Here is a 27240-nt window from a genome sequence, read left to right as displayed (position 1 = left end):
ACCATTAATTATTACGTAGGGCAAACTCTGAAAAAGGGACTACGACAAAAAGATCATCATTCTTACTTGGTGGAATTCTGTTGCATCTGATGAAAGGATCACCCTCAAAACCATCATTGCATGTGCAGATCGGAACATGATTTGTAACATGGCACTTAGCATCGAATCCACAGGATCCTGGGCATGGATCTTTGCATTTTTGATTTATACATGCCTGCTGACCACTGCATTCGGAATTGAGAACGCATTCAGGTCTGCAATTGGGTGGACTTCCAACATAATCTTCGAGACAAGAACATGCTGGATTGCCCCCAATCAGTTGACACTTGGAGTTTGGTCCACAGGGTGATGGTGTACAAGATGGAGGTCTCTCAGTGGTTGTAGGTTGAGGTACAATTTCTACAAGATAGACAACAGTCAGAAAACGAAGGAAACACAGTAATGTCGGTTTTGCTTACGGATTCTCGAGCACTGAGAGAATGGATCACCAGTGAAACCAGGAGGACAGGCACAAATGGGATTGTGATTCCTTGTTGAGCAATGAGCCTCAATTCCGCAGGTATTGGGACAAGGATCAGCACATTTTTGATTGATACAGGCACGATCAGCTGGACATTCAGAATTCACAACACATTCCGGCCGACACTGAGGAGGTGTTCCAATGTAACCAGGTTGGCATGAACAAACAGCTTGCTCATTAACCGCCCTGCAATTACTATTGGGTCCACAAGGAGTTGGAATACATGGGTTTTCTCTTCTGCGAGGTGGTTGAGTAACTGGTTCTTCGCGACAGAGGAAGAATGGATCTCCAGTGTAACCCGGTGGACAAGTACAGACTGGGAAATGATTGTCAACTGTGCAAATAGCATAGGTTCCACATGTTCCAATACACGGGTCCACACACTTATTGCGGGAGCATGAAAGATGTGGAGCACAATCTTGATTGACTTCACACTCTTGGCGACAGCCTCTAGTTTTATCATAAGGGTTTCCTTCGAAACCCTCATGACAGAAGCAAGCACCAGCTCCATTTCTTTCCCGACACTCAGCATTGGGACCACAAGGAGATGGTGTACAAGGCGTAGGAGGAGGAGCTCGTTCAGTAGCTGAAAAGTCAAATAATCCAAAAACAGTTAGAAAAGAATTCGAGGATTTGATCACAAATTAAAAGAAATCTCACATGGAGGTAATGCAGGATTGCATTGAACAAGAGGATCCCCTTCATAGCCTTGGGTACACGTGCAAACAGGATTATGTTTTACCACACTACACAGGGCATTTGATCCACATGATCCTGGACAAGGGTCTACACAACGTTCATTCACACATGCCAAATTGCTTGAGCATTCAGCATTGATGGTACATTCTGGACGACAGTTGGGAGATCTACCCACATAATTGGGCATGCAGGAACATGCAGCCTGATCACCAATCACCCTGCACTGACTATTTGGTCCACAGGGTGACGGAATACAGGGATTGCCAGAATCTCTTGATGGAGGTGGTACTGAAATATTAATGATTGGGGTGTTAAGGTTCATTCCTTAGGACGATAGAAAGTATCCAAGTGGGAAAAGAAATTCATGCTCACATTCAACTTGGGTACATCGTACAAATGGATCGCCAGTATAACCCTTAGCACAGCTACAGATTGGACTGTGATTCACAACCTGACACTTGGCATTTATACCACATGTGCCTGGGCATGGATCGATGCATCTCTGATTGACGCAAGCTTTGTCTTGCGTACATTCAGAACTAACAACGCATTCTGGCCGGCAATTGGGTGGCGAACCGCGGAAATTGGGTTGGCATGAACACACAGCGTGACTGTTCACCTCACGGCAAATACTATTTGGACCACATGGTGAGGGTTGGCAGGGATTTGTAGGCGGTGGGGTAGTTACTACATTCAGGGAGAGTATAGAAATAAACATTTTTTTTTTACAAATCTCATAAGATGGAAGTCGGAGAAAAAGCAGGACCCTTACCTTGTTCGATGATTCTACAGGCAGTTGAAGGATCTCCAGTGTAGCCAGGAATGCACAAGCAAGTAGGTGCATGATTGTGCACCTGACACTCTGCATTGACACCGCAGACTCCTGGACAAGGATCGCGACATTTATTGTTAATACATGCCCGCGATCGATCACAATCAGAATTTTGAACACATTCCGGACGACATCCACTGTATGGATCACCATAGTACTCAGGGAGGCAAGAGCAGCTTCCTGCTCCATTTCTTTCTTTACACACAGCATTTGCTCCACATGGTGATGGATTGCAGGGATTACGTACTTCCGGAACCGGTTGAGCTAATCAGAAAAAATGGCATTAACACTGGCTCAGATGTGAGACCTTTGCTTTTAGTATGAACAAAATTAGGAATGCTTAGAAAAGTATTCGAGCGGTAACTGATGTTGTGTAGAATTTTAAAAACTCAGGGAGATAACTTTCTTCCGAGTGCGTCAGTGGTGTTTTTTTTTTCAGGAGCACGAAAAACGCACAAGATTCTTTGCCAAAGCTTTCGGCACTGAAGTGCGCCTTCTTCAGTGGTCAAACTGTGATATTGTCTCTGAAAATTGTCTGAACTACCTCCGCTACTCCTAACGAAGGTACACAGAGAATTTTGGGATTTCTCTGCGGGAGCACTGCACTGGACATTGATCAGAGGTCAACCTCAGAGGTCAGAGGTCAACCTCAGAAGTCAGAAGTCAGAGGTTGCCCTCTGACCAATATCCAGTGCAGTGCTCCCGCAGAAAAATCCCAAAATTCTCTGTGTATCCTCATTAGGAGTAGTGTAGGTAGTTAAGACAATTTTCAGAAACAATATCACAGTTTGACCATTGAGAAAGACGCTCTGCAGTGCCGAAAGCTTTGGCAAAGAATCTTGTGTGTTTTTCGTGTTTCTGAAAAGAGAAATACCACTGACGTACCCGGAAGAAGGTTATCTCCCTTAGAAAAGTCTTGGGCTAGAATCGTAATCAAATTTGACAAAAAAAAATACAGTCTTTCTAATCAGGATGAATATGGATGATGTCTTACATCTTGGTATTTCAGTACAAATGGCAAATGGATCGCCAGTGAATCCAACATCACACTGACATACGGGCTTGTGACTAACAACACTACAACGAGCATTGATTCCGCATGAACCAATGCACGGATCTTTGCACTTTTCATTGATGCACGCCAAACTTGGTGAGCATTCGGCATTAATAGTACATTCGGGCCGACAATTTGGCGCTTTGCCAACATAATTGGGTAGGCAGGAGCAAGCCGCAGTATCACCAACAGCGCGACATTGACTATTTGGTCCACAAGGAGAAGGTACACAGGGATCGCCAGTGGGTACCACAACAGGACGTTCTAGATAGTGTTTTATACATATTTACAGAAATGCAATAGAAACACACAATAGTAGAGCATAGAAAGAGAAAAAAATACAAAAAAAGATATGTAAAAGACATGCAACACATAAATCAAAATATATACAAAATATATAAATATATACAAATTTACATGATATATGTATAGTGAATCTACAGATAATCAATCTTGTAAGAATCTATTGAGAATTTTTGTGGATACCTGTACAGTAGAGTCTCTCAAATCTGAATCTCTCAAATTCGAACGCCGTTTCGATTCAAAATGTCAATTGTGAGGTTATGTTAAAAAGTTCGTATTCTGGATGAATGCAAATCATATTTATGTGCTTCTTCCTGAATGTTTACATACATTATGATCGTATAAAATGAAAAAAAAAGTATATTACTACTAAGACTTGTGAGAAAGTACGAGAATTTGATTCAAAGTACAATTTAATCCCACATAAATTTCGTTAGTTTTGAAAAAAATTGTTCGAATTTGGGAGGTGAGAAATGTCAAAAATACCCCCCGAACGTTCCAATTTAGGAGACTCTACTGTATATGGTTCACAAAAATATAAAAATCTAAGTATTATCAATTTGGGTAAGCGTCGGGGGATGGGGCAGCTAAGAAAAAATGGATTTTTCCCAAAGCTTTCGGATCAGACTCCAGGCCACAGTGGTCAAATTTGTTCTCTTCTTGCTTTGTCATAGGTCTCCTTAGTTCACAGGGCATAAGAGCTGGGGCACTGCACTTGTACCTTTTAGATATTTTCACAAATTTCTTATTGATTTTTGTTCCGTTCGTCTTTCTTGGTGATTTCTTTGTTACTTTTTTTTCACAAAGAAGCCACGAAGAAAGACACATTTTTGGCGCTTAGTGGCGCTAGTAAAAAAAACTATGTTTTTCGATGAAATTCGATGTAATGGGATATTGTGACAGGAGGGAAAAAACGTGAAAGAATAAATGGTGAAAAGTGAGAAAATTCTGAATTTTATTTAACAGTACAAAAGAAAAATGAATAAGAAAATTGTGAAATTAGCTGAAAGAGACAAGTGCAGTGCCCCAGCTCTTATGCCCTGTGAACTAAGGAGACCTATCACAAAGCAAGAAGAGAACAGATTTGACCACTGAGGAAGGCTTGGAGTCTGAGCCGAAAGCTTTGGGAAAAATCATTTTTTTTTCCTTAGCTGCTCCATCTCCCGACGCTTACCGCAATTGATAATACTTGAATCAACCGTCGGAAAACACCAATAATAAAAATCTAACTTCTACATGGATGGAAGTAAAGATCTTTGAGTTCAAGCAATAGCAGATGATTCAAACAAGATTGAATACCAGGAAAGAGATGGAAAGATGGCAGAGTATGAAGTATATATAGAGAAGAAACATGCTTACTCTCTTCTGGAAGACACCGCACAAAAGGATCACCCACAAATCCGGGAGAGCAAGAACAGATCGGATTGTGGTTGATTACCATGCAGTGTGCCCCAACACCACAAGTACCCGGGCATGGATCAACACATTTCTGATTGACACATGCCTTATCCTGAGCACATTCTGAGCTTATCATGCATTCGGGACGACAGTTAGGTGGGACACCGATATAGTTCGTTTGGCAGGAGCAGACAGCGTGACTATTTACTTCCCGACACTGACTGTTGGGTCCGCATGGTGAAGGAACACAAGGATTGACGGGTTCGTGTTGTTCTGAATAGCACAAGGATTTCGAACAAAACAGATCTATTAGTAAAATTATCGAGTAACCCTCAGCAGAAATTTATCTTACTGGGTGGAGGTGGAGGTTCATGGCAGGATGTCAGAGGATTTCCCGTAAATCCAGGAAGACAGACGCAACTGGGAGCATGATTGACAACGCGACATTCAGCATTGAAACCACAAACACCTGGACAGGGATCCTTGCATTTCTGATTTATGCATGCCTTGTCACGTGCACAATCATTATTTGTAACACACTCAGGACGGCATCCACTGTAAGGATCTCCAAAGTAATCTGGGAGGCATGTACATGATCCAGCACCGTTGCGTTCTTTGCATACAGCATTAGCCCCACATGGTGAGGGATTGCAAGGATTACGAGGTTCTTCCGTAGGAGGAATTACTAGAAATTTTTAAGAGATTTTGTGAGATCGCAGATCGAAGCAGTGAAACGGTTAGGGTATTCTTACTTGGAATGGGTTGACACCCTGAGAACGGATCACCCGTAAATCCTGTCTGACATGTACAAACAGGCGAATGTTTAACGACATTGCAGAGTGCATTGAAGCCACAAGATCCAGGACAAGGATCCTTGCATCTCTCATTGACGCACGCCAAATTAGCCGGACAGTCAGCATTAAGAACACATTCTGGGCGACACTGAGGAGCCCGTCCGATATAATTGGGCAAACATGTGCACACTGGAGTACTTCCAACGGCACGACACTGAGAATATGGACCACAAGGTGAGGGAACGCAAGGATTGACTGGTTCAACAGGAGCAGGTCGTCCTAGAAATCATCGCGAATGGTTAGAAATTATTCAAAATATGTCCAGTTGGGTGCAAATTACTTTCTTCTGGGACACACTGAACAAAAGGATCTCCAGTTGATCCCGGTGGACAACTGCAGATGGGATTGTGATTTGTGACTTGACATCTAGCATGAATGCCACAGGTCCCTGGACAAGGATCCACACACTTGAGATTGATACAAGATCTATCTTGGCTACATTCGGAGCTGACAGTACATTCAGGACGACAAGCTGGTGGTGCTCCTATATAATTCTTCTGACATGAGCATATCGCATGGTCATGTACTTCCCGGCATTCACTGTATGGTCCACAAGGAGATGGACGACATGGATGTACAGGGATTGGTGGTTCGGCAACTAAATAAGTGGAAGGGTCAGTATTTTCAATATCTAAAGACTGCGAAATATCAATATAATTACTTCTGGGTATTTCATGGCAAGAGAGCGAAGGATTGCCGGTGTATCCCGGAAGACACATGCAAGTCGGAGCATGATTGACAACACTGCATTCAGCATTGAGCCCACAGACCCCAGGACAAGGATCGCGACATTTCTGATTAACACAGGCTCTGTTCTTGGCACAATCAGAGTTCATCACGCATTCTGGGCGACATTCAACGTACGGATCTCCAAAGTATTCAGGAATACAGGAACAACTTCCGGCACCATTTCTCTCCTGACAAATAGCATTGATACCACAAGGAGATGGAGAACAAGGCATTAGAATTTCAGGTTCTCGTAGGATGGCAATTGGGGTGCATCCAGTGAATGGATCACCGGAATATTGTTCAACGCATCGACATATCGGACGATGCTTGACTGTGGTGCAAGTGGCAAAGTTTCCACAAGAACCGGGACAGGGATCTTTGCATCTTTCATTGACGCATGCCAAATATCCAGGACATTCGGAATTACTGGTACATTCGGGACGGCAATTGGGAGCTCGTCCAATGTAATTGGGAAGACATGTACAAACTGGTGTAGTGTCTACTGCGCGACATTGTGAATTGGGTCCACAGGGAGAGGGAACACAGGGATCTCTAGGTGGTTCCGACACAACTGGTCGTCCTATAGAGTGTTTTATGTATGTGCACAATTTTTACAGTGTAGAGATAGTGTAAAAGGAAGGAAGAGAAAATCATGCGTAAGATTATACATATATACAAATTCCTGAAAAAACTATATATAAAAGATAAAGAAATATTTACAAAGAATACAGATACAAGAGAAAGATTCTTACTCTCTTCCGGGGAGCAGCTTACAAAGGGATCACCGGTGTAACCACTTGGGCAACTGCATATCGGATTGTGAACCACCACTTGACATCTAGCATGTATACCACAAGTGCCAGGACATGGATCCTTGCACTTTTCATTGATACATGCCCGATCTTGGCCACATTCTGAACTAACAACACATTCAGGCCGACAATTTGGTGGGGTTCCAACATAATTCGATATGCACGAGCACACAGCGTGATTATTCACCACTCGGCAATTGCTATTGGCACCACAGGGGCTGGGTACACATGGATTTACAGGTACAGGCACATCCCGAACTGATCACAGGTAACCCCAATACAATACACAGTAAGGAGAAAGAGAGAGAGAGAGAAAGAGTGTAGAGAGACAACACATAAGATATGTACAAAAAAATATTTACAGAAATATATAATAGAGATCAAAAATCCCGGAAAAAGGATGTAGATCGAAGTATATTGTTCATGAGGATATCCTCATGATCGTATCCCAACCTTTTCCCAGGAGAAAAGTATAGAACAGAAAGATGATCTTACTTGGAGGTGGTAAATTGCATGCACTTAGAGCATTCCCAATGTATCCAGGTAAACATGTACAGGTCGGTGAATGATTCACCACGCGACATTCGGCATTTAATCCACAAGTTCCAGGACATGGATCGACACATTTGTTGTTCACACAAGCCCTATTGCGTGGGCAATCGGTATTGAGAACACATTCCGGTCGACACTCAACATAGGGATTCCCAGAATATTCTGGGATACATGAGCAAGATCCAGCACCATTGCGTTCCTTACATACGGCATTGATGCCACATGGTGATGGTGTACATGGAGTTGGGATTTCTTCTTTTACTGAAAATTTATACATCATGCTTTATACAGAGGAACAGGGGACTCGGAAAATCAAGTGCAGTCGTACACTCAATAATTTCCAGAGTCTTTGTAAAGAAACAAAAGCAATATATACAACAGAAAAAAAAAGAATTTGGAGGAGATTAAACACCAATGAAAACACTTAGAAGCTAGAGTTAGTTACACATAGAAGTCTAAAGAGAGCTTACTCTGTACTACAACCCTCGTGCATCCTGAGAAAGGATCCCCAGAATATCCACCAATACACATGCAAATGGGCGAATGGGAAACGACACGACATTCAGCATTGAGGCCACATGATCCAACACACGGGTCACGGCATTTCTCATTAATACACGCTAGTATCGTTGGACACTCGGAATTGCTAACGCACTCTGGTCTACAATTAGGTGGTCTACCCACATAATTGGCGACACAGGAACAAACAGCCCGAGAATCCACGTTCTTACATAGAGAATTTGGTCCGCATGGCGTTGGCACGCAGGGGTTCTCATTGATAACAGCAATAGGTTTTCCTGAGATATTTCAGATATTACAAAATATTAATCTTGATCCACGATTGAATATGGGGAATGCACTCGGATTTCTTACTTTCTTCCAGTACGCACTGTACAAAAGGATCTCCAATGTATCCGGGTGGACAAGAACAAATGGGATTGTGATTGGTGACGCGACATCTGGCATGATGACCACATGTTCCAGGACAAGGATCAACACACCGTTGATTAACACAAGACCGATCATATCCGCATTCTGACGTTACAACGCATTCAGGTTTGCAATTTGGCGGTGCACCGAGATAGTTCGGTAGGCATGAACAAACAGCGCGACTGTCTACTTCACGACACGTACTGAAAAGTCCACATGGGGATGGTGTACAAGGATTCACAGGTTCATGAACAATGACTAGACAAAAGTACAAGATAAACGCGTTAAATATGATCTGTAATAAGTTTTTCAATACGCAAAAGAATTCTTACTGGCTGTTGGAATGATGTGGCACAATTGTAATGGATTTCCCGTGTATCCTGGCGTACAGGTGCATATAGGATAGTGATTTGTGACACGGCATTCAGCATTGATACCACATGTACCAATGCATGGATCGACACATTTGCGATTCATGCAACTCTTGTCGTGTGAACAGTCTGAATTTTGCATACATTCAGGACGGCAATTTATATAGGGATCCCCAAAGTATTCAGGCATGCAAACACAAGAACCAGCACCATTTCGTTCTTTGCACAAAGCATTTGATCCACATGGCGAGGGATTGCAGGGATTCACCACTTCAATGACTTGAACTACAAACACAAGGACATTATGAGGCGAGGTGCTTCAAATATATTGGGACAATACAATAACATTTATGGGACAACACAGGACATATAATCCATCAGAACACATTACGCAAAAATAAATCATGTACTGATGGGTACTAGGGACAAAACAGAGGCAGAAAATACTAAAAAAGAAAATGAAATTTAAATGACACTTACCTTGTCTGGGATTACAGCCTGCATAGGGATCACCTTCGTAGCTGTCAAAGCACGTACACATCGGTTGATGATTCTGCGTTGTGCACTGTGCATTAAAACCACATGAACCAATGCAAGGATCTCGACACTTTTGATTAACACAAGCCCTATTAGACGGGCAATCTTGATGAATAACACACTCTGGTCGGCAATTTGGTGGTGTACCAAGCATATCGGGTAAGCAACTACACACAGCTCGGCTGTCAATCTCCCGACATTCGGCATTTGAACCACAGGGACTCGGCAAGCAGGGATTGACTTGTTTTGGCGGAACTGTAACTTCAGGTTTCACAATACACTGTTCGAAGGGATCTCCGACGTAGCCACTTGGACAGCTACAGATAGGATTGTGATTGACTACTTGACAACGAGCATTGAAGCCACATGTTCCTGGACAAGGATCTTTGCACTTTTGACTGATGCAGGCTTGATGCTGTCCACACTCAGAGCTGACAATGCATTCTGGTCTGCAAGCCGGTGGTACTCCGAAATACCCTGTCTGGCAAGAGCAAATAGGTCTACCATCTACAACACGGCAAACGCTATTCGGCCCACATGGAGATGGTTCGCAAGGATTGAGTGGTGTAGGTGGTGGAGCAATTGGTTCAGCTCGGCAACCAGAGAACGGATCTCCACGGTATCCCCTTGCACAAGTACACACTGGAATGTGATTGACAACAGCACATTCAGCATTTGATCCACAAACTCCTGGACATGGATCGCGACAGTGTTGTTTGATGCATGCCAAGTGGCTCGGGCAGTCTGAGTTGAAGACACATTCCGGTCGACATCCAGATGTGTACGGATCACCAATGTATGGTGGAATACAGGAACATCTAGCAACGCCATTTCTTTCAGTACACTGGGCATTTTCTCCGCACGGAGATGGATTGCACGGATCATGGTGTGCAAGAGGTTCGGGAATCTTAGAGCATCCAACAAAAGCATCACCTTGGTATCCTTTAAGGCAGTTGCAGAATGCTGAGTGAGCAATAACACTGCACTGAGCATTGATACCGCATACATTATCACAGGGATTGCGACACTTCTCCTTGATGCAGGCTTTATCTTGAGGGCATTCTTCACTAACAACACACTCTGGTCGACAGTATGGAGGACTTCCGATGTAGGTAACTGCACACGAACAAACTGGCCGATGATCGCGAACTTGACAGATGGAATTTGGTCCACACGGTGACGGAACACATGGGTTTTCAGGCACAATAGGAATAACAGCTTTGTCTTCTGGGTATTGACAGGAGACAAAGGGATCTCCTTCCTGATCTGGAGGACAACTGCAGATTGGATTGTGATTGAAAACTTCACAGTAAGCATTGATACCGCAAGTTCCTGGACAAGGATCAACACATTTCTGATTGATACATGCCCGATTTTGAGCACAATCTGCACTGATGAGGCATTCTGGTTGACAAGCTGGCGGTGCACCCTTGTAGCCAGGCAAACAAGAGCAGATGGCGTATCCTTCAGGCGACACCAAACACCGACTATTGAGGCCACATGGTGTAGGATCGCAAGGATTTAGAGGTACAATTGGTGGGATTTGTCTCTGTTCTGAACAATGAACTTGAGCATTTCCAGTGAAACCTTGAGGGCAGTAGCAAACTGGGAAGTGATTGACTGTCTGACATTGAGCATTGAGACCACAAGCTCCTTTGCATGGATCCACACACTTTCCGTTGACACAAGCAAGATCAGGTCGACAATCTGGGTTAACGACACATTCTGGATGACAACCCAATAGAGGATCTCCAAAGTATCCTTTGCGACAGACGCAAGCTAGAACTCCTCCCTGCTGACGACACTCAGCATTTGGTCCACATCGAACAGTTGCACATGATTCCACCTTGTCATGGACAATAATGGATGGCGTTGAACAGTGTTCGAAGGGATTTCCATAGAGTCCTTGAGGGCAGTGACAGATAGGATTGTGATAGACCACAGTGCACACAGATTGATGACCACAAGATCCTGGACAAGGATCCAAACACTTCTGACCGAGACAAGCCAAGTTGAAGGGACAGTCAGCATTTGATAGACACTCCGGTCTACATTGTGGGTAATTGTAGGCTTCTGGTGTAGCACATGGATCGCAAATAGCAACGTCATTTCCATATACCGAGCAGAACATGTGGTTTCCGCATGGATCTGCAGCACAAGGATGCTTCGGCTCGGTAACTGGTGGCAGAAGTACGCACTGGAAATATGGATCACCGATGTATCCGTTAGGACACTGACACACTGGAGTATGATTCTCCATTCGACATTCTCCTCCAATGCCACACACTCTACCCTCGCACGGGCTCACGCACTTCCTATTCATGCAAGCCCTATCGGACGGACAATCTGAATTGATGGTACATTCTGGGCGACATCCTAGCTTAGGATCTCCAATGTAGGATGGCAGACAAGAGCATATTGCGCGATTGCCACTGACTTTGCAACCAGTATTGACACCACAGGGTGACGGATTGCAGGGAGACGGTCGAGGCGTTGGAGCTCTTTCTGGGAGAACATAGCACCGAGTGAGAGGATTTCCTGTGAGTCCTGGATTACAGAAGCAAACTGGGTGATGTTTTTCAACGCGGCAGTGAGCACCAAAACCACAAGATCCCGGACAAGGATCTCTGCAGCGAAAACCAATACAGGCTTTGTCGTAGGGACATTCATCATCCACGCGACATTCGTAGCCCCTGCACCCGGTGATACTTGTAGGATCACCACCAACTCCATCAGGACACCTACACATGCTATGCCCTTCCGGAGTGATGATACACTGGGCTCCAGGTCCGCAAGGATTGGGTTCACAAGCAGATCGAGGAATTTCACGACAACCACTGTAGGGGTCACCAATGAAACCCGGTCGGCAGTAGCATTCCTCGCGACTGTTGGCGACATAGCAATCAGCGTTACGACCACATGGACCAGGTTTGCAAAGTTCTGGAGTCAAAACGGGTTCAACACAACTCCTGTAGGGATTTCCGACAGTTCTCTCTGGGCAGTAGCAAACTGGTTGACGTGATGAATCACAGACTGCACCAAGACCACAAGGATTGGGATCGCAAGGATTCTTTGGCTCTACGCAGCCTCTGATGGTGTTAGGACTCTCAATATAACCTGCTAGGCAGGTACATTTGGCAAAGCCATTGGGAAGGATTGAACACTGGGTATTGGGACCACATGGGGATGGATCACAAGGATTCTGAGGCAGTACACATGGTCTTTCAGGTGGGTAACCTTCATATTCGGGCAGGCAGAAGCAAATGGGTTGGTTGTTGACAACGCGACAACCACTGTTTGGTCCACATGGATTGGGAAGACATTCATTGCCTTCAGGAACTAGGAAAAAGGAGTTTTTATCAGCAACCAATTAGACCATCTGAAAAAGAAGAGTTGAAATACTTACTGCAATTTTTGAATGGATTTCCAGTGAGTCCTTTCGGGCAGTAACAAATTGGATTTCCCCGATCGAGCTCACACAGTGCATTCAGTCCACATGGATTGGGTTCGCAAGGATTCTGCGGAGGTTGACAGGCAATCTCGGGATTTCCTGTGTACCCAACAGGACACTTGCAGAACGCTTGATGATTGATCACATCGCAGATCGCATAGATTCCACATTGACATGGGGAAACGCATTGTCCGTTGACGCAAGCTTCGTACTGATTGCACTCTTGATCGGATCGGCAGCCTAAGATTCTTGAGCATTCGACATAGGGATTGCCAACATACTCATCCCAACATCTACATTCAATTGCATGATTAGTTGGGAAACATTCGGCATTTTCACCGCAAGAATCTTCAATACAGGGATTGATACATCGACGATTGAGGCGATCACAATACTTGTCTGGAGAACAATCTTCATTGTACTGGCAGATGTTAACATTGTCCATAACTGAAGGATACAGTAAATTAATGATCTGTTGATGATAGTTTTGAAGAATGAAAGTTTTACCTGGAACACATCCTACATATCCGTTGCCATGATAGTACTCTGGACAACTGCAATCTGATCCGTGATTGGTGTTTATGCAAATAGCACCTGAGGCGCAGGGATTGTGCACATCACACGGGTGCTGGCACATCCCTCCTATACAAGCTTCTGTCAAGGTACAATCCTCATTTTGTGTGCATTTGACTGTGCCAGAAAAGAGAAAGGAAGAAAGTGTCTTTTGTGATATTTACAATAGATATTTTCACAATTTGGTGAATCATTTCTTGCTTTTATGTACTAATTGCAATTGAAGAATATTGAGAAGTAGAGCATCAGTGCTTTACATTTATCTGTACATCTGAAACATTTTCACCTGTACAATGGAATAATAAAAAGTTTGTACAAAAAAATGGTATTTGTTGTTAACAAATCCCATTAGTCTTAGCAGGTTAAATTGTTTGTTTTTTAATGTTTTATTTGGTAATATTTTGCAATTAGTATTGGATATGGTATATTAGAATGGTTGGATTATTATCTTACATGGTTCCATTCTGATGCACTTTATTGCCGGATTCCCTTCGTGCCCTTCCGGGCATGTGCATACGGGTTTGTGCATTTTTGTGTGACACAGAGCCGTTGGTGCACAAACATCTTTGAATTCACATGGATCATGACACAGATCCATGTAGCATACCTCACTCTCGATGCAATCATTGTCCGATTTGCAAGGGCCTGGACGTTTGGGAGTGCCTGGTGGTTCTAGTAATGGCATCAGGTGTGTGGGTTAATTCATATTAACAGTATTAACATGGATTTACATGGGATAGTTAACTCTATTAATTGTAAGAAATAAATAGATATTTCAAGCTAAATCTCGGATTGAATCTAATACGGGCTTCAAACCATGGCTTAGCCATATGGCTTAACTGCTCTAATTCCTTATCAATCAGATTTTTTTGGAAAGGACGATGTCAAAAAGCAATAAAATTGCTCGCTATATAGCATTTGGGGACCTTCGGGAACTTAGCTAAACTTCTAGTCCGAAGACCCCTTAACGCCTTAAATACACTTAGGGCCTTGACAGACCTGAGGATTAGCCGAGATACAGCTTAGCGTAATTATATTAGAAATAACGGTTAAAGTGCATTTCCATCATTTTCCACTAAGTCGTCTTTCGGCTTAAGTCGTAAGTGTGTTTAGGGCATTAGGCTGGATCGCGAGATATTTTTTAGCTCATAAAACTTGACGATAAAGGATCAGTCCTAACTATCTTAGGGCTGAAGTAAATTCAGGCAGATCCTCGAGAATATTTTCGCTTAGAAAATTTGACATTATAAATATATTCCAAACTGTGATACTTAATGTTTGACTTCCGGGGGTAACTTTGCTCACATTCTGTTCGTAAGCTTTTTTTTATTTTAGCACTTCAGGATCGATCTGAGAGATCTGAGCATTCATGGTAAATCAGATCAGTGAAGACCAATCTTAAATACTAGAATTAAAGAAATACTTACGATCAGCATCTACTTTTATCTGATCCTTTAGCGCTGAATTTTATAGGCTAATGGTGCTATTCCAATGAGAAAGTGACCATGTTTTTTTTTAACACATTACTGTTCTCAAGTACTAAAAAACACTATGACTGTTCCCATACGTCATTTCAAGGAAAACAATGAGTAGAGAATATTAATGCTGCTCGTCGACTTTTCCCCACTTCACGGGAAAACTCATGAAAAACCTAGGAAAACCCGCGATTGAGGCTAAAGTTGCCAACTCTCGACCATCCAACTGTATCACGCGATCATGCCACCAAGCTGACATGACAGATTACTCCACACTGACTGAATGTCAGATGACATTGTGATCGGGTGAAAACTTGCTCGGAGGTAATATTCGAATTCGGATTTCAGTTGAACTTTTCTTTGTATCGGTTCCTGTCATAACTAATTTGGTGATTTTGGAACACGAAGAGGACTGGGAAAAATATGAAGTTTTCGTGTAGGGATAAGAACTTTACATCTTGTCTATCAAGATAAAGAAAAGTACAAAATACTATGAAAGTAGAAACATTAAATTAATCTTGTCTATTTCCCAACCGAAATCCTAATGCGAATATTTCCACCGAGCAAGCTTTCACCCGATCACAATGCCATCTGACATTAATTGAATAACGTGGGAACAGTCATGGTGTCATGGCCTTTTTTAGTACCTAAGAGAACAGTACTGTGCTAAAAAACATGCTCATTTTTTCATTGGAATAGCACCATAATTCTAGAGAATTAGCATGAGTTTAGGCCTTAACTCTGACATTCCTAGACTTGAATAAGTAATTCTTCAAAATCATATATAAGCGTCACCCGGATATGCATCAAATAGAAATGCAGTTTATAAAACAAAAAGAATGCATAAACCTAACGGGGTGACTCATCCACATAATTAACTGGCAAGACAAATAACTATATCGTTAGGTTTTTCATTATTCGTGATTACTGCAACATTTTGGGTGAATTTGTACGTCCTTCAATTGAAGCATCTTTGGAATTGAGCTTTTCTCCTTTTGTTAAATAAAACCAGAGGTGGAATGATAACTTTTCGATACTATCAAATCGACAGTATCGATAAATCTATATCTGTTAGAAGAAGTTTATGTCGACTTTTTACGCATTGTTGAGCTAATCATTGTGACATTCTTAAAGGAATGAGGCTGTTGATAAATATTTCTATTAGTTATTGGAAGTGCAGATTGTAAACCTATTATTTACGATGAATGGTATACGTTGCAAAAATCATGGCAGTTATAAACGTTACTATTCAAATCCTTCCCTGGGCCGCTTCTAAGCCGTTGCGGTGTCATTGCCTTCAGGGTCTTTGTCACTGTACATATAAGCTGGAGAACCGAGAGAGTCAGTCCGGTCTAGAACGTCAGAGAAGAAGGACGTGTGGACTTGGGTCTCTCGGGGGAATCTGGCTGGGTACTAGAAGGTGTGGTGGCTAGTTGCTTAAGAGAGCCCATTTCCTATCAATTCTTCCAACCTAAGAATCCGACCGGTAGTTTACAAGATATCGTTTAAATTTTTCAGAACCGACAGTCGATAGTATCGAAAACAAGTTATCATGTTATCCTAGGCCTTAACACGCAAATTTGGTTTCAAAATCGGTTTATGAAGCTCAATTATATCCCGCTGAAGTCCAGTTCCATTTAAAAATAGGAAAAAGCCCAATCTAAAGAGTTACCCAATTCAAAGTTACTCTACTTCTCCTACAGCACAATTTATGGCCTCGAATTTTGAATTAGAAAACGAATTAATATTTAATAAGTCAGGCATAGCATAAATCAGCTTATGGCACTCATAAGCATATCATTGCGCATATCATTGCGGAAATACAATCAATAGCCAAAGGAGGCGTGGTCTATATTTCTGGGCGGGTCTCCTGTGACATTTCCCAATAGCGAAATAGTAGTAAATATTACTGTAAAGAGGTTATTGTATCCTACAATAATTTTTTTTTTATATTTCCATAGCTACTAGGCGTGATCAAAATATTTTTATGGACGGATATTATTTAGGGGATCAAATAGTATCAGTCTCCAAAAAAACAAGGTTTTAGGAGAATCTATGGAAAAATTCCTTCTCATTTCATAATCGAAAGTCTGTCTAGAAGATCTGATTTGTATAAAAGACTTCAATCAACATTAAAATGAATAATACAAATTTTTAAAATCTTATCAAACGTTTCCGGAACTTGCTCTTTAATCTGCAATCTTACAGGAAAAACTCATTCGGGAAAATTTAAGTCTTCATGAAAGAAAATTCTAAGAGTTAACTACCCCATGGTGGTTTATTAAAAAATGTAATATTAAAATATATCAGAAAGTTGCCTATCCCTCAAGAAGGTCAAATACAAAATTTGGAAAAGAAATGAATATATTTACAGGAAATCCAATTAGATGTGCAATTGAGAGAAATAAAATATTTACAAAGAAAAAATATTGCGTTGCAATTGTGCATTATCTAATGCAAAGTGCCCTGCAACATTGGTTTTGTTAATAACTTTTCTGTTCTATGTTCTTTTTTTTCTTTTGGTCTTCAATTAATCATTTTAATACCTTTGAAACAGTTGGTGTTAGAAATTGAGTCACAGAGCTTTAAGCAGCGCCCGTGAATGCAAATTTCGTTATTGGTGCAGTCCGCAGTTGAGCCACAATACATGGTAATATTTACAATATCAACATTTGTGGTGTTAAACACAGGTTTTGGTGGCATTAGTGGTGCAAATGTAGTAGGAGGAATCTCAAGCTCAGGCTTTTTTGTGCCCAATGACAATTCTTTTGGTACTGGCGTTGTTGGTTGACGATTGGAATGGGTTGTCTCGCTGATATTCTCAACATCCATCCCAGTACTCGTGGGAATTGTCGTACTATCAAATTCAACTTCAAGTGAAGGATCCCATCTTGTTGATGGTCTCTTGGTATTTCCCTGAAACGCCTTAGTGGTCTTATCATCATCCTTGCCAGTGGTCAGAGATTCTGGACCTTGAGTTGCATTCTCAAATTTGTACCCCTTTGTTGGCACTGTTACTTCCGTAGTTGTAGGCTCTTTAGATTCATCGAAAGTGTTTGTTACAAGTGAATTAGTAGTACTATCAGTGCTCGTACCAATTAAAGGAATTTTAGTAGTACTTTGCGTTACAGTTAAAGGGTTCTCAGTGGTTGTGATTACATCTATTTGTACATGAGAGATAGAAAAACACCAAAAATTTGTCATTTAGTTAATTCTTGAAGAAGTGTTTATATACAAAAGTGTTTGTGTTCTTTGCAAAAAAATACTCAAAGATTTACTTTACCGATCTTAGATCTAACAATACTTATTTGTTCGATGCACGCTCTATACAGACAATTGTACTGAGTGGTATCCATATTTACTCAAAGTAAGCATTTTATAGTGAGAGCAATTTAGAAAAATAAAATCAATCCATCACCATTATCTACATTATTTTCACATTTAGGATTAAGGAATCAATGGGAAACAATCAAATTGGAAGTCATACCTCTGACACAGGCACCAGTTGATGGATCACAATGAACTCCAGGAGGACAATGTTCACAGCCAGAACCAATATTTGGTTCTCGTCCCTCTGAAATTTTGCACATAAATAGTTGCACATAACAAATAAAAAAATTCTAAGCCTTCAAATAAGTTTTCCGTTTTCGGAAATATCTTCGGAAATTGTATTTTTGATTCGGTTGGACATTTGGCAACAATAACAAGTCATATCAAGGAATGTCGTGTTTATCATTAAAAAAAAACATGGTTGATCGATACTAAATTCGATGGTAAAAGGACAGATTTAATTTTTCTGAGAAATTTATAAATTAAAATTTGTGAATATGAATGGATTTTCGCTTCATTTGGAGCAAAATCAACTACATTGAAACTGAGGTATAGAGAATATATAAATAAAAATTTAATACTATATTTATCATGGAAAAATTATGTTTCCATTTAGAGTAGCGAAAAGTTTCCATTTGGAACAGGTTTTAAATTAGCTTAATTTACCCTAGTAGTGAGACTAGAGTTATTTAGTCATGACTAGAAACATTTCAAAATTGAACTCTAGGATACTACTAAAACGCTAAAGGCCGATGCTCCCTTGGATGAAAACATCGGTATCAACAACAATAAACATCGGCATTCTAGAATTATAAAACTTCTAGAATTATACTTTAAATTGCAAGAAATTTCATACTAAATACCAATAGAAGAAAAGTATACAAATGGCAAGTTTGTCAAAGATTTAATCTTTAACTGCTCTATCGGTAAATGGTCAAAAGAAAAATGTCAAAACTGCTATAATCAAAATTAGAACTTCTATCATCTTTATAAACATGGCTAGGTTAGGAGCAAAAAATTAGGCATTTTGCTACGACCTGCAAGAAGTTTTAATATAACATTTCAAAACTTATAATATAGAGTGCACGAATTCTGCTTGAATTTCCAGTAAAATATCAAACTGTCTTACAGGAAATTTTATAAATAAAGAGTATAGAACAATTGCTGTCTTATAGATATTTGTTGTCTTATAGAACAACTTTATGTCTTGTAAACTAAAATTAATACTGTGAAATGAACAAATGTCAAACTGCAATAATTTTTTTTTGAATTTAAATCTCCTGGAATTTGTATCTGCTAGAAGATTTACGTAGACTATCAAACTCAATTCACAACTCACAACCACAACACACCTCACTTGAGAGAAATCCGAAAAAGTTAAAATAACATTCCGGAAATGTTTATTTTACCCTGCAGTATTGATCCGAAATCGGTGTAAATATTCTACTTTTTAGGTGTAGGGTCGGAGGAACGTCTGTTCGACAGGGAACCCCTATTGACACTTTTGTCAAAATGTTGAAAATTATTTAATGTATCTAGTAAAATATAAGTAATATAACGTTTTTTCTGTAATATACCTTTTACTATAAACAGAGATGTTCAAATTTCATATCCCAAATGGTACAGAGTAGGGTGTCAATAGGTGCTGACACGAGTTCTTAAAGTGTCAATAGACGTTCCTTTCACCCTATTATGGGTTAAAGTCACCCTTTTTCATGATAACTTTACCCTTAAAAAGGTGTAAAATTAACATTTAAAAAAGTTGATATATTTTTACACCTAAAAAGTGTTAAAGTTATGAGCAAAAAAAAGTTAATCGCACCCCCGTTTTTTCCTCATAACTTTAACATTTTTTGGGTGTAAAAATATATCAACATTTTTTAATGTTACTTTTACACCTTTCTAAGGGTAAAATTAACATGAAAAAGGGTAACTTTAACCCCTAATGCACCTAAAAAGGGTAATATTTACACCGATTTTGGATCAATACTGCAGGGTAAAATTAACATTTCCGGAATGTTATTTTAACTTTTTCGGATTTCTTTCAGTGAGGGCAGAAATAAACTGTCAAAACTGCTAGAAAAAAGGAAGACTTACGCTAATTTCAATATACAATTTCTCTCATTTTTATTTATGTTTTGGTTGATATGACTTATGCTTTTAATTCCAATAAGATATCTATTGAGCGTTAATTTAAACATACCTGGAATACAATTGCATCCATCGCAGACCAATCCACCCCTGCAATCTGCTCTTGTCTGACATTGACATACTAAGAAGAGCAAGAATAAAATATCCATTGTATTAGACAACTTGCATTATTAATAGAAAACATGAAAATCTTACCTCGAACGCAAACCGGTTGATGATTTTGCACCTGACACTCTTGCAATTCATCGCAAGGATTAGCCTGAATACACGGATCAATGCATCGAGCATTGACACACGCTCTCTGGACAGGACAATCCGAATGGGAGGTGCATCCAATATCTGTGGAATTATATACATCAAAAAACAACTGTAGTGAAACCGAATGAGATGAAAAATGTCGGCAATGCGCAACATAGATCAACTAATTTCTTTTTTTTTTTCAGATAAATTTTTCCGGTTGTATGCGGAACTTTTCAATCCATTGTCATCCTTCGTGTACTCCAAGAAGGTTTATCAATAGAAGATCTTTTTTCCCATCTCTAATTCAAGATCAAAGCATATATTTTTTTTGGAGCATGTGAAGCCTTTTTAATGCATAGGAGAAAATGATACTTCATTTCTCATCACGATACCAAAGATATGAGATAAGATGCTAGAAATGAGAATTCTTTTTTCTTACACTATGTGCTGAAAGCCCATAACCCCAACACCAAGCAATATACAATTGCAAGCAAAAGCGTGCTATATACAAAATAATACAAGCTATATACAAGTCTTATGTACAAGATGGTCCAAATAACATTCAATGAAGTATCACTTGACCTAAAAGAGATCAGAGGATAATAGAGATGATTTCTGTTCAAAGTCTGCAGATCCATGGATTGCGTTTGATGATAAATGCGTGAGGGTGGGGTGGTTTTTTTTCTGGCAATGAAAGTCTCTTTTGCAGTTCAGTTGCATTTTGTTTTGTCTTGCAAATTTTGAATTTTCACGTCAGAGATCTTCTGAAACATGCAATGGCGAAAATTTTTTTGTGCCAAATTCAATAAATGTTGCCAAAAAATGGGCAAGAGGATAAAAAAAGAGATGACTTTGAAAGCAATGGTCTACGAAAAAGATTTCCTCTCTTGTGCCTCATTATCGCTTCTAAACGATAGAAAAAGAGAAGAGAGAGATGAAGTGTCCTGTGTGCCACTATGCCAGAGCTTTATCCTCATCCTCCGAAGCGTTTCATTGCTCAAATGACCACTGACAATCAATTCTCTATTCCTTCAATGTAATTTTAAATTTGTTGTTAACCGAGAGCGCTTCGTTCGCGATGAATAAAAAATTAATTGCCTTGGTCAATTGATGAAACGCATTTTCAGTTACTTTACCTGGTCTTTCATTACAATCAACGCTCATTCCGGCGTTGGACTCATTGCAAATGCAAAGAATTGTGTGATTTTGTGTCAGACAAGGAACAGTTTCAGGACAAAGGAAGGAATAGTAGGTACAAGGATTGATGCAAGTGTTTCCAATGCAAGATTCCGTTGTGTCACAATGCTCATCTTTAAAGCATTCTAGGTAAGAAGTTGGTGTGGTGTCAGCACTTAGAGGAGTAGTACTGTAAATATCAACTTGACCTGATGTTACAGTTCCTTCTGAAATAGTTGTTATCGTTTCAACTGGCTCTGTTCCACCATGTCTGCCTTCAATTTCAGGAATTGTTACAGAAGCTGTTGTCGTTCCAGGAGCTTCTGTTGTTATATATGAGGGTGTTGTACTCCCAGATGATGATGTCTCGTACAACATTGTTGTCGTTTTAGGTATGTTTGTTTCTTCTGTTGATGTAGTTTCGGAGGAACCAGTTGTACCTTGCGAAGTCGAAGTTTCTAACAACATTGTTGTAGTTTCAGGTGTGCTAGATCCCTCAGTTGATGTAGTCTGCTTAAAAGTTGTTGTATTTTCTGTAGCAACCGCTTCAGTTTTAGGGAAATTTGTCGTTGTTTCCCGGTCAGTTGTACCCTGAGGCGGCGAAGTCTCCAAACCCATTGTTGTAGTTTCAAGTGTACTTGATGTAGTTGATGTATTTTCAGTTGGAAAAGTTGTAGTTTCAAAAGCCTGAGTTGTCGCGTCGGAGTGGGTTTCTAACAACATTGTTGTAGTTGCAGGTGTGCTAGATTCCTCACTTGATGTAGTTTGCTTAGAAGTTGTTACAGCCTCAGTAGAAACAGTTTCTGTTCCAGGTACCATTGTAGTTGTGTCCCGGCCAGTTGTACCCTGAGACGACGAAGCCTCCAAAAACATTGTTGTAGTTTCTGGTGTGCGTGATCTCTCGGTTGATGTAGTTTCTGTAGGAAAAGCTGTTGTTCCAGGAGTCTTTATAGTTGTTTCTGATAGGGTTGTGCCCTCTGAAGATGAAGTTTCAAATAGCATTGTGGTGGTTTCGGCTTTGGTTGATCCTTCTGTAGATGTGGTCTCTCCTAATTTCGTTGTAGTTTCATAAATACTTTGAGTAGTATCAGACGTTCTTTCTTCAGTAACATACTGAGTGGTAATTTTCTCTGTTGCAAATAATTCAGAGGTTGTGGGGATGGTGGTTTCTTCGCGTTGTGTAGTAGTATCACGGGCTTCAATCGTTGTGATCTCGGAGACTTTTGCAGTTGTCTCTGTTAGCCCAACTGTGGTTTCTGAATATACAGGCGATTCAGTAAAACTTGTTGTAGATTGAGTAACAATCGAATCAGTGGACCTTTCACTAAATACAGTTTCAGTTCCTGCAGGTCCCAAACTTGTAGTTTCTACTGATTCTGGCTCAGTTCGTGGTTCAATGAAATCTATAATCTCTGTCGTCTTAGTTGTTAAGACCTGTGAAGTAGTATCAGTGAGGTCTTTTTCCGTTGACCGTGTTTCTGGAGTAGTAGTGTCTCCAAAACCTTCTGTTGTTTCAAATGTAGTTATTCTTTCAGTTAGTTCTCCGGTTGTTGATGATTCTGTAAAACCTGTTGTTGATGTTGAAACTAGTTCTGAAGTTTCAGTGGTGGTCGACTCTACTGAGGCCGTTGTCATCTTTTGTGTTGTTGTTTCAGAAACAGTCTTTCCTTCAGTGAATGATTCAGTTATTGATTGCTGCAGAGTTGTATATTCCTCTTTGGCTGTAGTAGTACTTGTTGGGAATGTTTCGTCGCGCCCAAAAGTAAGACTACTTTCACTGTCAGTACTCGTAATTATTCTTTCTGTTGTTGTTGTTGGAACCGTGGGAGTATTTTCTCTCAACTCCCCAGTAGTTGTAGAAGGTACCTCAGTTTCTGTCGGTACTTCCTCAGTTGTAGAGAATTCTCTTTCTCTTGTTTGTGTCGAAGGATATTGTGTACTGGTTGTTTCATAAACAGTAGGAATGTATTCAGTAGTTGTTACTTTCCCAGTCGTTGAAACCGTGGTTTCTGAAGTTGCGTCTTCCTTAAATTGCGTTGTAGGATATTGTTGTGTACTTTCTGTGGAAAATTCTGTACTTTCAGTTGTTAATGTGGTTCCGGGATAAAGTGGAGGGCGTCTGGTAGTAATAAATTCTCTTGCAGTTGTATCAGTTTGTGTAGTCGTTTGATATCTCGCTGTATTATCATAGGGATATTCTGACACAGTAGTAGACTCTTCTGTACTAGCAGTATACCTTGGATAAGTTTGAGTGGTTTTATCTCTAGTCCGTTTGGTTGATTCAGTCATTAAATTAACACCAGTAAACATTTCGTCTGTCACGGGATTATCTGTAAAATCCCCACGGGGTCCTGGACTTAATGCTGTAGTAGTTGTAGGAGGAACCGTCGTTGTTTCGCCACTTCTTGTAGACGTTTCAGCAGATACCGATTCACCTGCTGTTGAATAACTCGTCTCTGTTGTTGAGTCTGTTGAGAAAGTCACCTCTTTGGGTATCTCAGTCGTAGTGAATACCTCGGTTTCTGTGGGAATACTTTGAGTTTCAGCCGTTGTAAAATACTGAGTTATGGGAGTTCCATATTCTTTGCCCGTTGTTGTAGTTCTAACTTGTTCAGTAGTAGTTGCTCTTTCTGATGTTGTCGTTTCAGAAAATTCAGTGGTGTATTCAGCAGTAGAAGCACTCTCTCTTTGAGTTGGTTCAGTAATCTCTTGTGTTACAAATTTAGTTGTAAATTCAGAAGGTTCTGAAAATGTTTCGGTAGTACTGTATATCGCCGACTGGGTTGTCGTATCTTTAAAACCGGTAGTGGATTCTGCAAATTCAGTACCCGTTGTTGCTCTTTGAGTAGACTCAGAATACTCACTCATTGGAGTAGTCGTAGTTTCTGATTTTTGTGTAGAAGTATATCGCTCAGTACTTTCAGAGATTCCTTCAGATATTCCTGCCACAGTTGTAGTTTCTTCAATACCAGTTGTAGATTCCGTAAACTCTGTACTAGTTGTTGCTCTCTCAGTATATTCGGAATATTCCCTCGTGGGTGTTGTAGTAGTTTCTCTTTTCTCTGTAGTTGTATATCCCTCTGTATATTCAGAAGATCTTTCAGTTGTTCTTTCAGTAATTTCAGGAGTATATTCACGATATACTGTTGTAGATTCAGTAGATGCTTCAGTTGTAGTAGGAATAGTTGGGACGGTGATTCTTTTACTGGCCATAGTTGTTGTGGTTTGTTCACCCAAGTTTGTAACTTCAAATTCATCAGGTTCAGTCCTAGATTCAGGAAACCATGCATATTTAGCAGTAGTGTCAGTTACAGTTTCTATTGTGGTTTCTCGCAACTTAGTTGTAGGTTCTGTATGTTGCGTATATACTTCACTAGTCTCTGAAACAGTCTCAGTTGTCACTTTTGGAGTACTAGTTTCAGTAAAAATAGTTGTTGATTCAGACAGAGTTCTGCCTTCTGTGAATGATTCAGTTGTTGTCAATTGTTGAACCACTGTTGTTGTTGCTGTAGTTTCAGGCGTAGTAAATTCTTCTTGAGTTGTTTCTTCGGAAGCATAAGTTGAACCCCTCGTAGTACTTTGACCTAGGGTAACTTCTTCCTCAGTTGCTGTTTGACCAGAAGTTGTTTCTACTGTATAAGTTGTAGTTGATGCAGATGGAGTACTGAATTCTCTTGCTGTTGTCCCAGTTGGTGTCGTCTCCTTTTCAATGGAGTATGTTGTGTCAATTTCTGTTGTAAAATCAGCAATTTTCTTTGTAGTTGGTTCCTCGTATTCTCTAGCCGTGGTCTTACCCTCTGTTGTAGGTCCCTCCGTCTGTGCAAATTCTGTTGATGTGGAAAACAAATATTCTGTTTCTGTAGGAACACTCTCAGTGGTTGTAGTTGATACGGGTATATCAGTTGTGTTTAAAATTCTCGATTCTTTTGTATATCCTCTTGTCGGATAAGTTTCAGTGTACTCAGTTGAGGTTTGATATTCTGTAGTTTCAGGAGTTTCTGAAATAGTTTGTGTTGTTTCCCGAACAGGAACAGTTGTCTTATTTGTAGTCAAGTCTATTATAACTGATTCAGTTGTAGTCTCAGTAATACCTTCTGTCCACTGAGTAGAGTATTCTGTAATTTTTCTTTCTTCAATAATTGGTTTAGTTCCTGTAGTTGTTTCAAATATATCTGATTCTGTTGTAGTTTTGTAAGATGTAGGAAAGGATGAAGTTTCGGGTTGTTCTGTAGTAGTCATAGGAACAGTAACAGATTCAGTTGTTGGTGTTTGTGTTACAATTGTTGTTTTATTGGTCGTCAAATCAAGTATCACAGATTCTGTGGTTGTCGTAGTTCCTGTTGTTTCAGGAATCATCTCTCTGAAGGTTGTTGTTTCTTCAACATTTTCTGTTGTTGTAGTTTCGTATAACTTTGTAGTCATTCCAGTTGTTGTGTCAATAATCACAGATTCTGGAGTAGTTTGTGTACTTATTAAACTTTCTTCTGTGGTTGTCGTTGTTTGCTGTTGAGTTGTCGTAGTTTCTGTTGTAGTCTCTCTTGAAATATCTGTATTAAATCTCACATCAAGATATTGAGTAGATGTTTCAAAAGGAGTACTTGTAATGATTTCTTCTGTTTCACTTTCAGTATAGGATTTACTTTGTATACCTTCTGTTGTGACCTCTTGCACTTGAGTTAGGAAACACTTAACATAGGGATCCCCGGTTAAACCGGGTAGACATAGACACTGAGCAGTGTGATTTGTAGCATTGCAATGAGCCAAAATGCCACAAATGACAGTTGTGCAGGGATTTTCGCAAATCCCCATCCGACAATGCTTTTTGTCGTCACAATCCTCGTGTTTTGAACAGATCATCTTCTCCTCAATAACTGCTGTGAATTACAATTTTAGGTTAAAGTAAATATATTTTTTTTGTAATATTTACAGTGTTATATATATAGTCAAATAATCAAATACAGTGCAGACATAATTTGGTGGTAAGAACGTCTTTACAGTAGGCAGAAAGATAGTCAGAAGATGTAATAGTCAACTGTACAATAAATCATCTGTACAAGGAAACATCACGCAAAAAGTACATACAGTCCACAATGTCCTGATAAAATTAAGATTATTTCTGGGATTAGCTGCAGTCTAATATATACAGAGCATTAGAAGATTATTTTTGGTGGGATGAGAGAGTGAGTAAGAGGCTTTTTTTTTTGTTTCTCATTCACTTCACTTTCCATTTCATACAAAATTTTAAAAAAAAAT

General features: G+C 40.2%; 1 protein-coding gene across 1 annotated transcript in view; it reads right to left on the bottom strand.

Annotated features, from left to right (window-relative positions):
• Positions 1-27240, bottom strand: part of LOC129806766 (uncharacterized) — a 147420-nt gene that overhangs the window by 46938 nt on the left and 73242 nt on the right. The window contains exons 13-34 of the mRNA XM_055855538.1: positions 21943-26861; positions 20774-20992; positions 18578-18662; positions 13539-13732; positions 12998-13472; positions 9535-12930; positions 9016-9339; positions 8627-8941; positions 8224-8550; positions 7697-8014; positions 7142-7459; positions 6322-6969; positions 5941-6258; positions 5559-5879; positions 5159-5491; positions 4785-5079; positions 3046-3389; positions 1992-2315; positions 1592-1906; positions 1181-1507; positions 459-1106; positions 67-399 (exon numbers count right to left, since the gene is read on the bottom strand). Of these exons, the coding sequence (XP_055711513.1) occupies positions 67-399; positions 459-1106; positions 1181-1507; positions 1592-1906; positions 1992-2315; positions 3046-3389; positions 4785-5079; positions 5159-5491; positions 5559-5879; positions 5941-6258; positions 6322-6969; positions 7142-7459; positions 7697-8014; positions 8224-8550; positions 8627-8941; positions 9016-9339; positions 9535-12930; positions 12998-13472; positions 13539-13732; positions 18578-18662; positions 20774-20992; positions 21943-26861 (15096 nt within the window). The remainder of the gene's footprint in view (positions 1-66; positions 400-458; positions 1107-1180; positions 1508-1591; positions 1907-1991; positions 2316-3045; positions 3390-4784; positions 5080-5158; positions 5492-5558; positions 5880-5940; positions 6259-6321; positions 6970-7141; positions 7460-7696; positions 8015-8223; positions 8551-8626; positions 8942-9015; positions 9340-9534; positions 12931-12997; positions 13473-13538; positions 13733-18577; positions 18663-20773; positions 20993-21942; positions 26862-27240) is intronic.

This window comes from Phlebotomus papatasi, chromosome 3 (genome assembly GCF_024763615.1).
Source record: "Phlebotomus papatasi isolate M1 chromosome 3, Ppap_2.1, whole genome shotgun sequence".
Classification (NCBI taxonomy): domain Eukaryota; kingdom Metazoa; phylum Arthropoda; class Insecta; order Diptera; family Psychodidae; genus Phlebotomus; species Phlebotomus papatasi.
The sequence above is the reverse complement of the archived record's forward strand: the minus strand, read 5'-3'. Positions and strand labels throughout refer to the sequence as shown.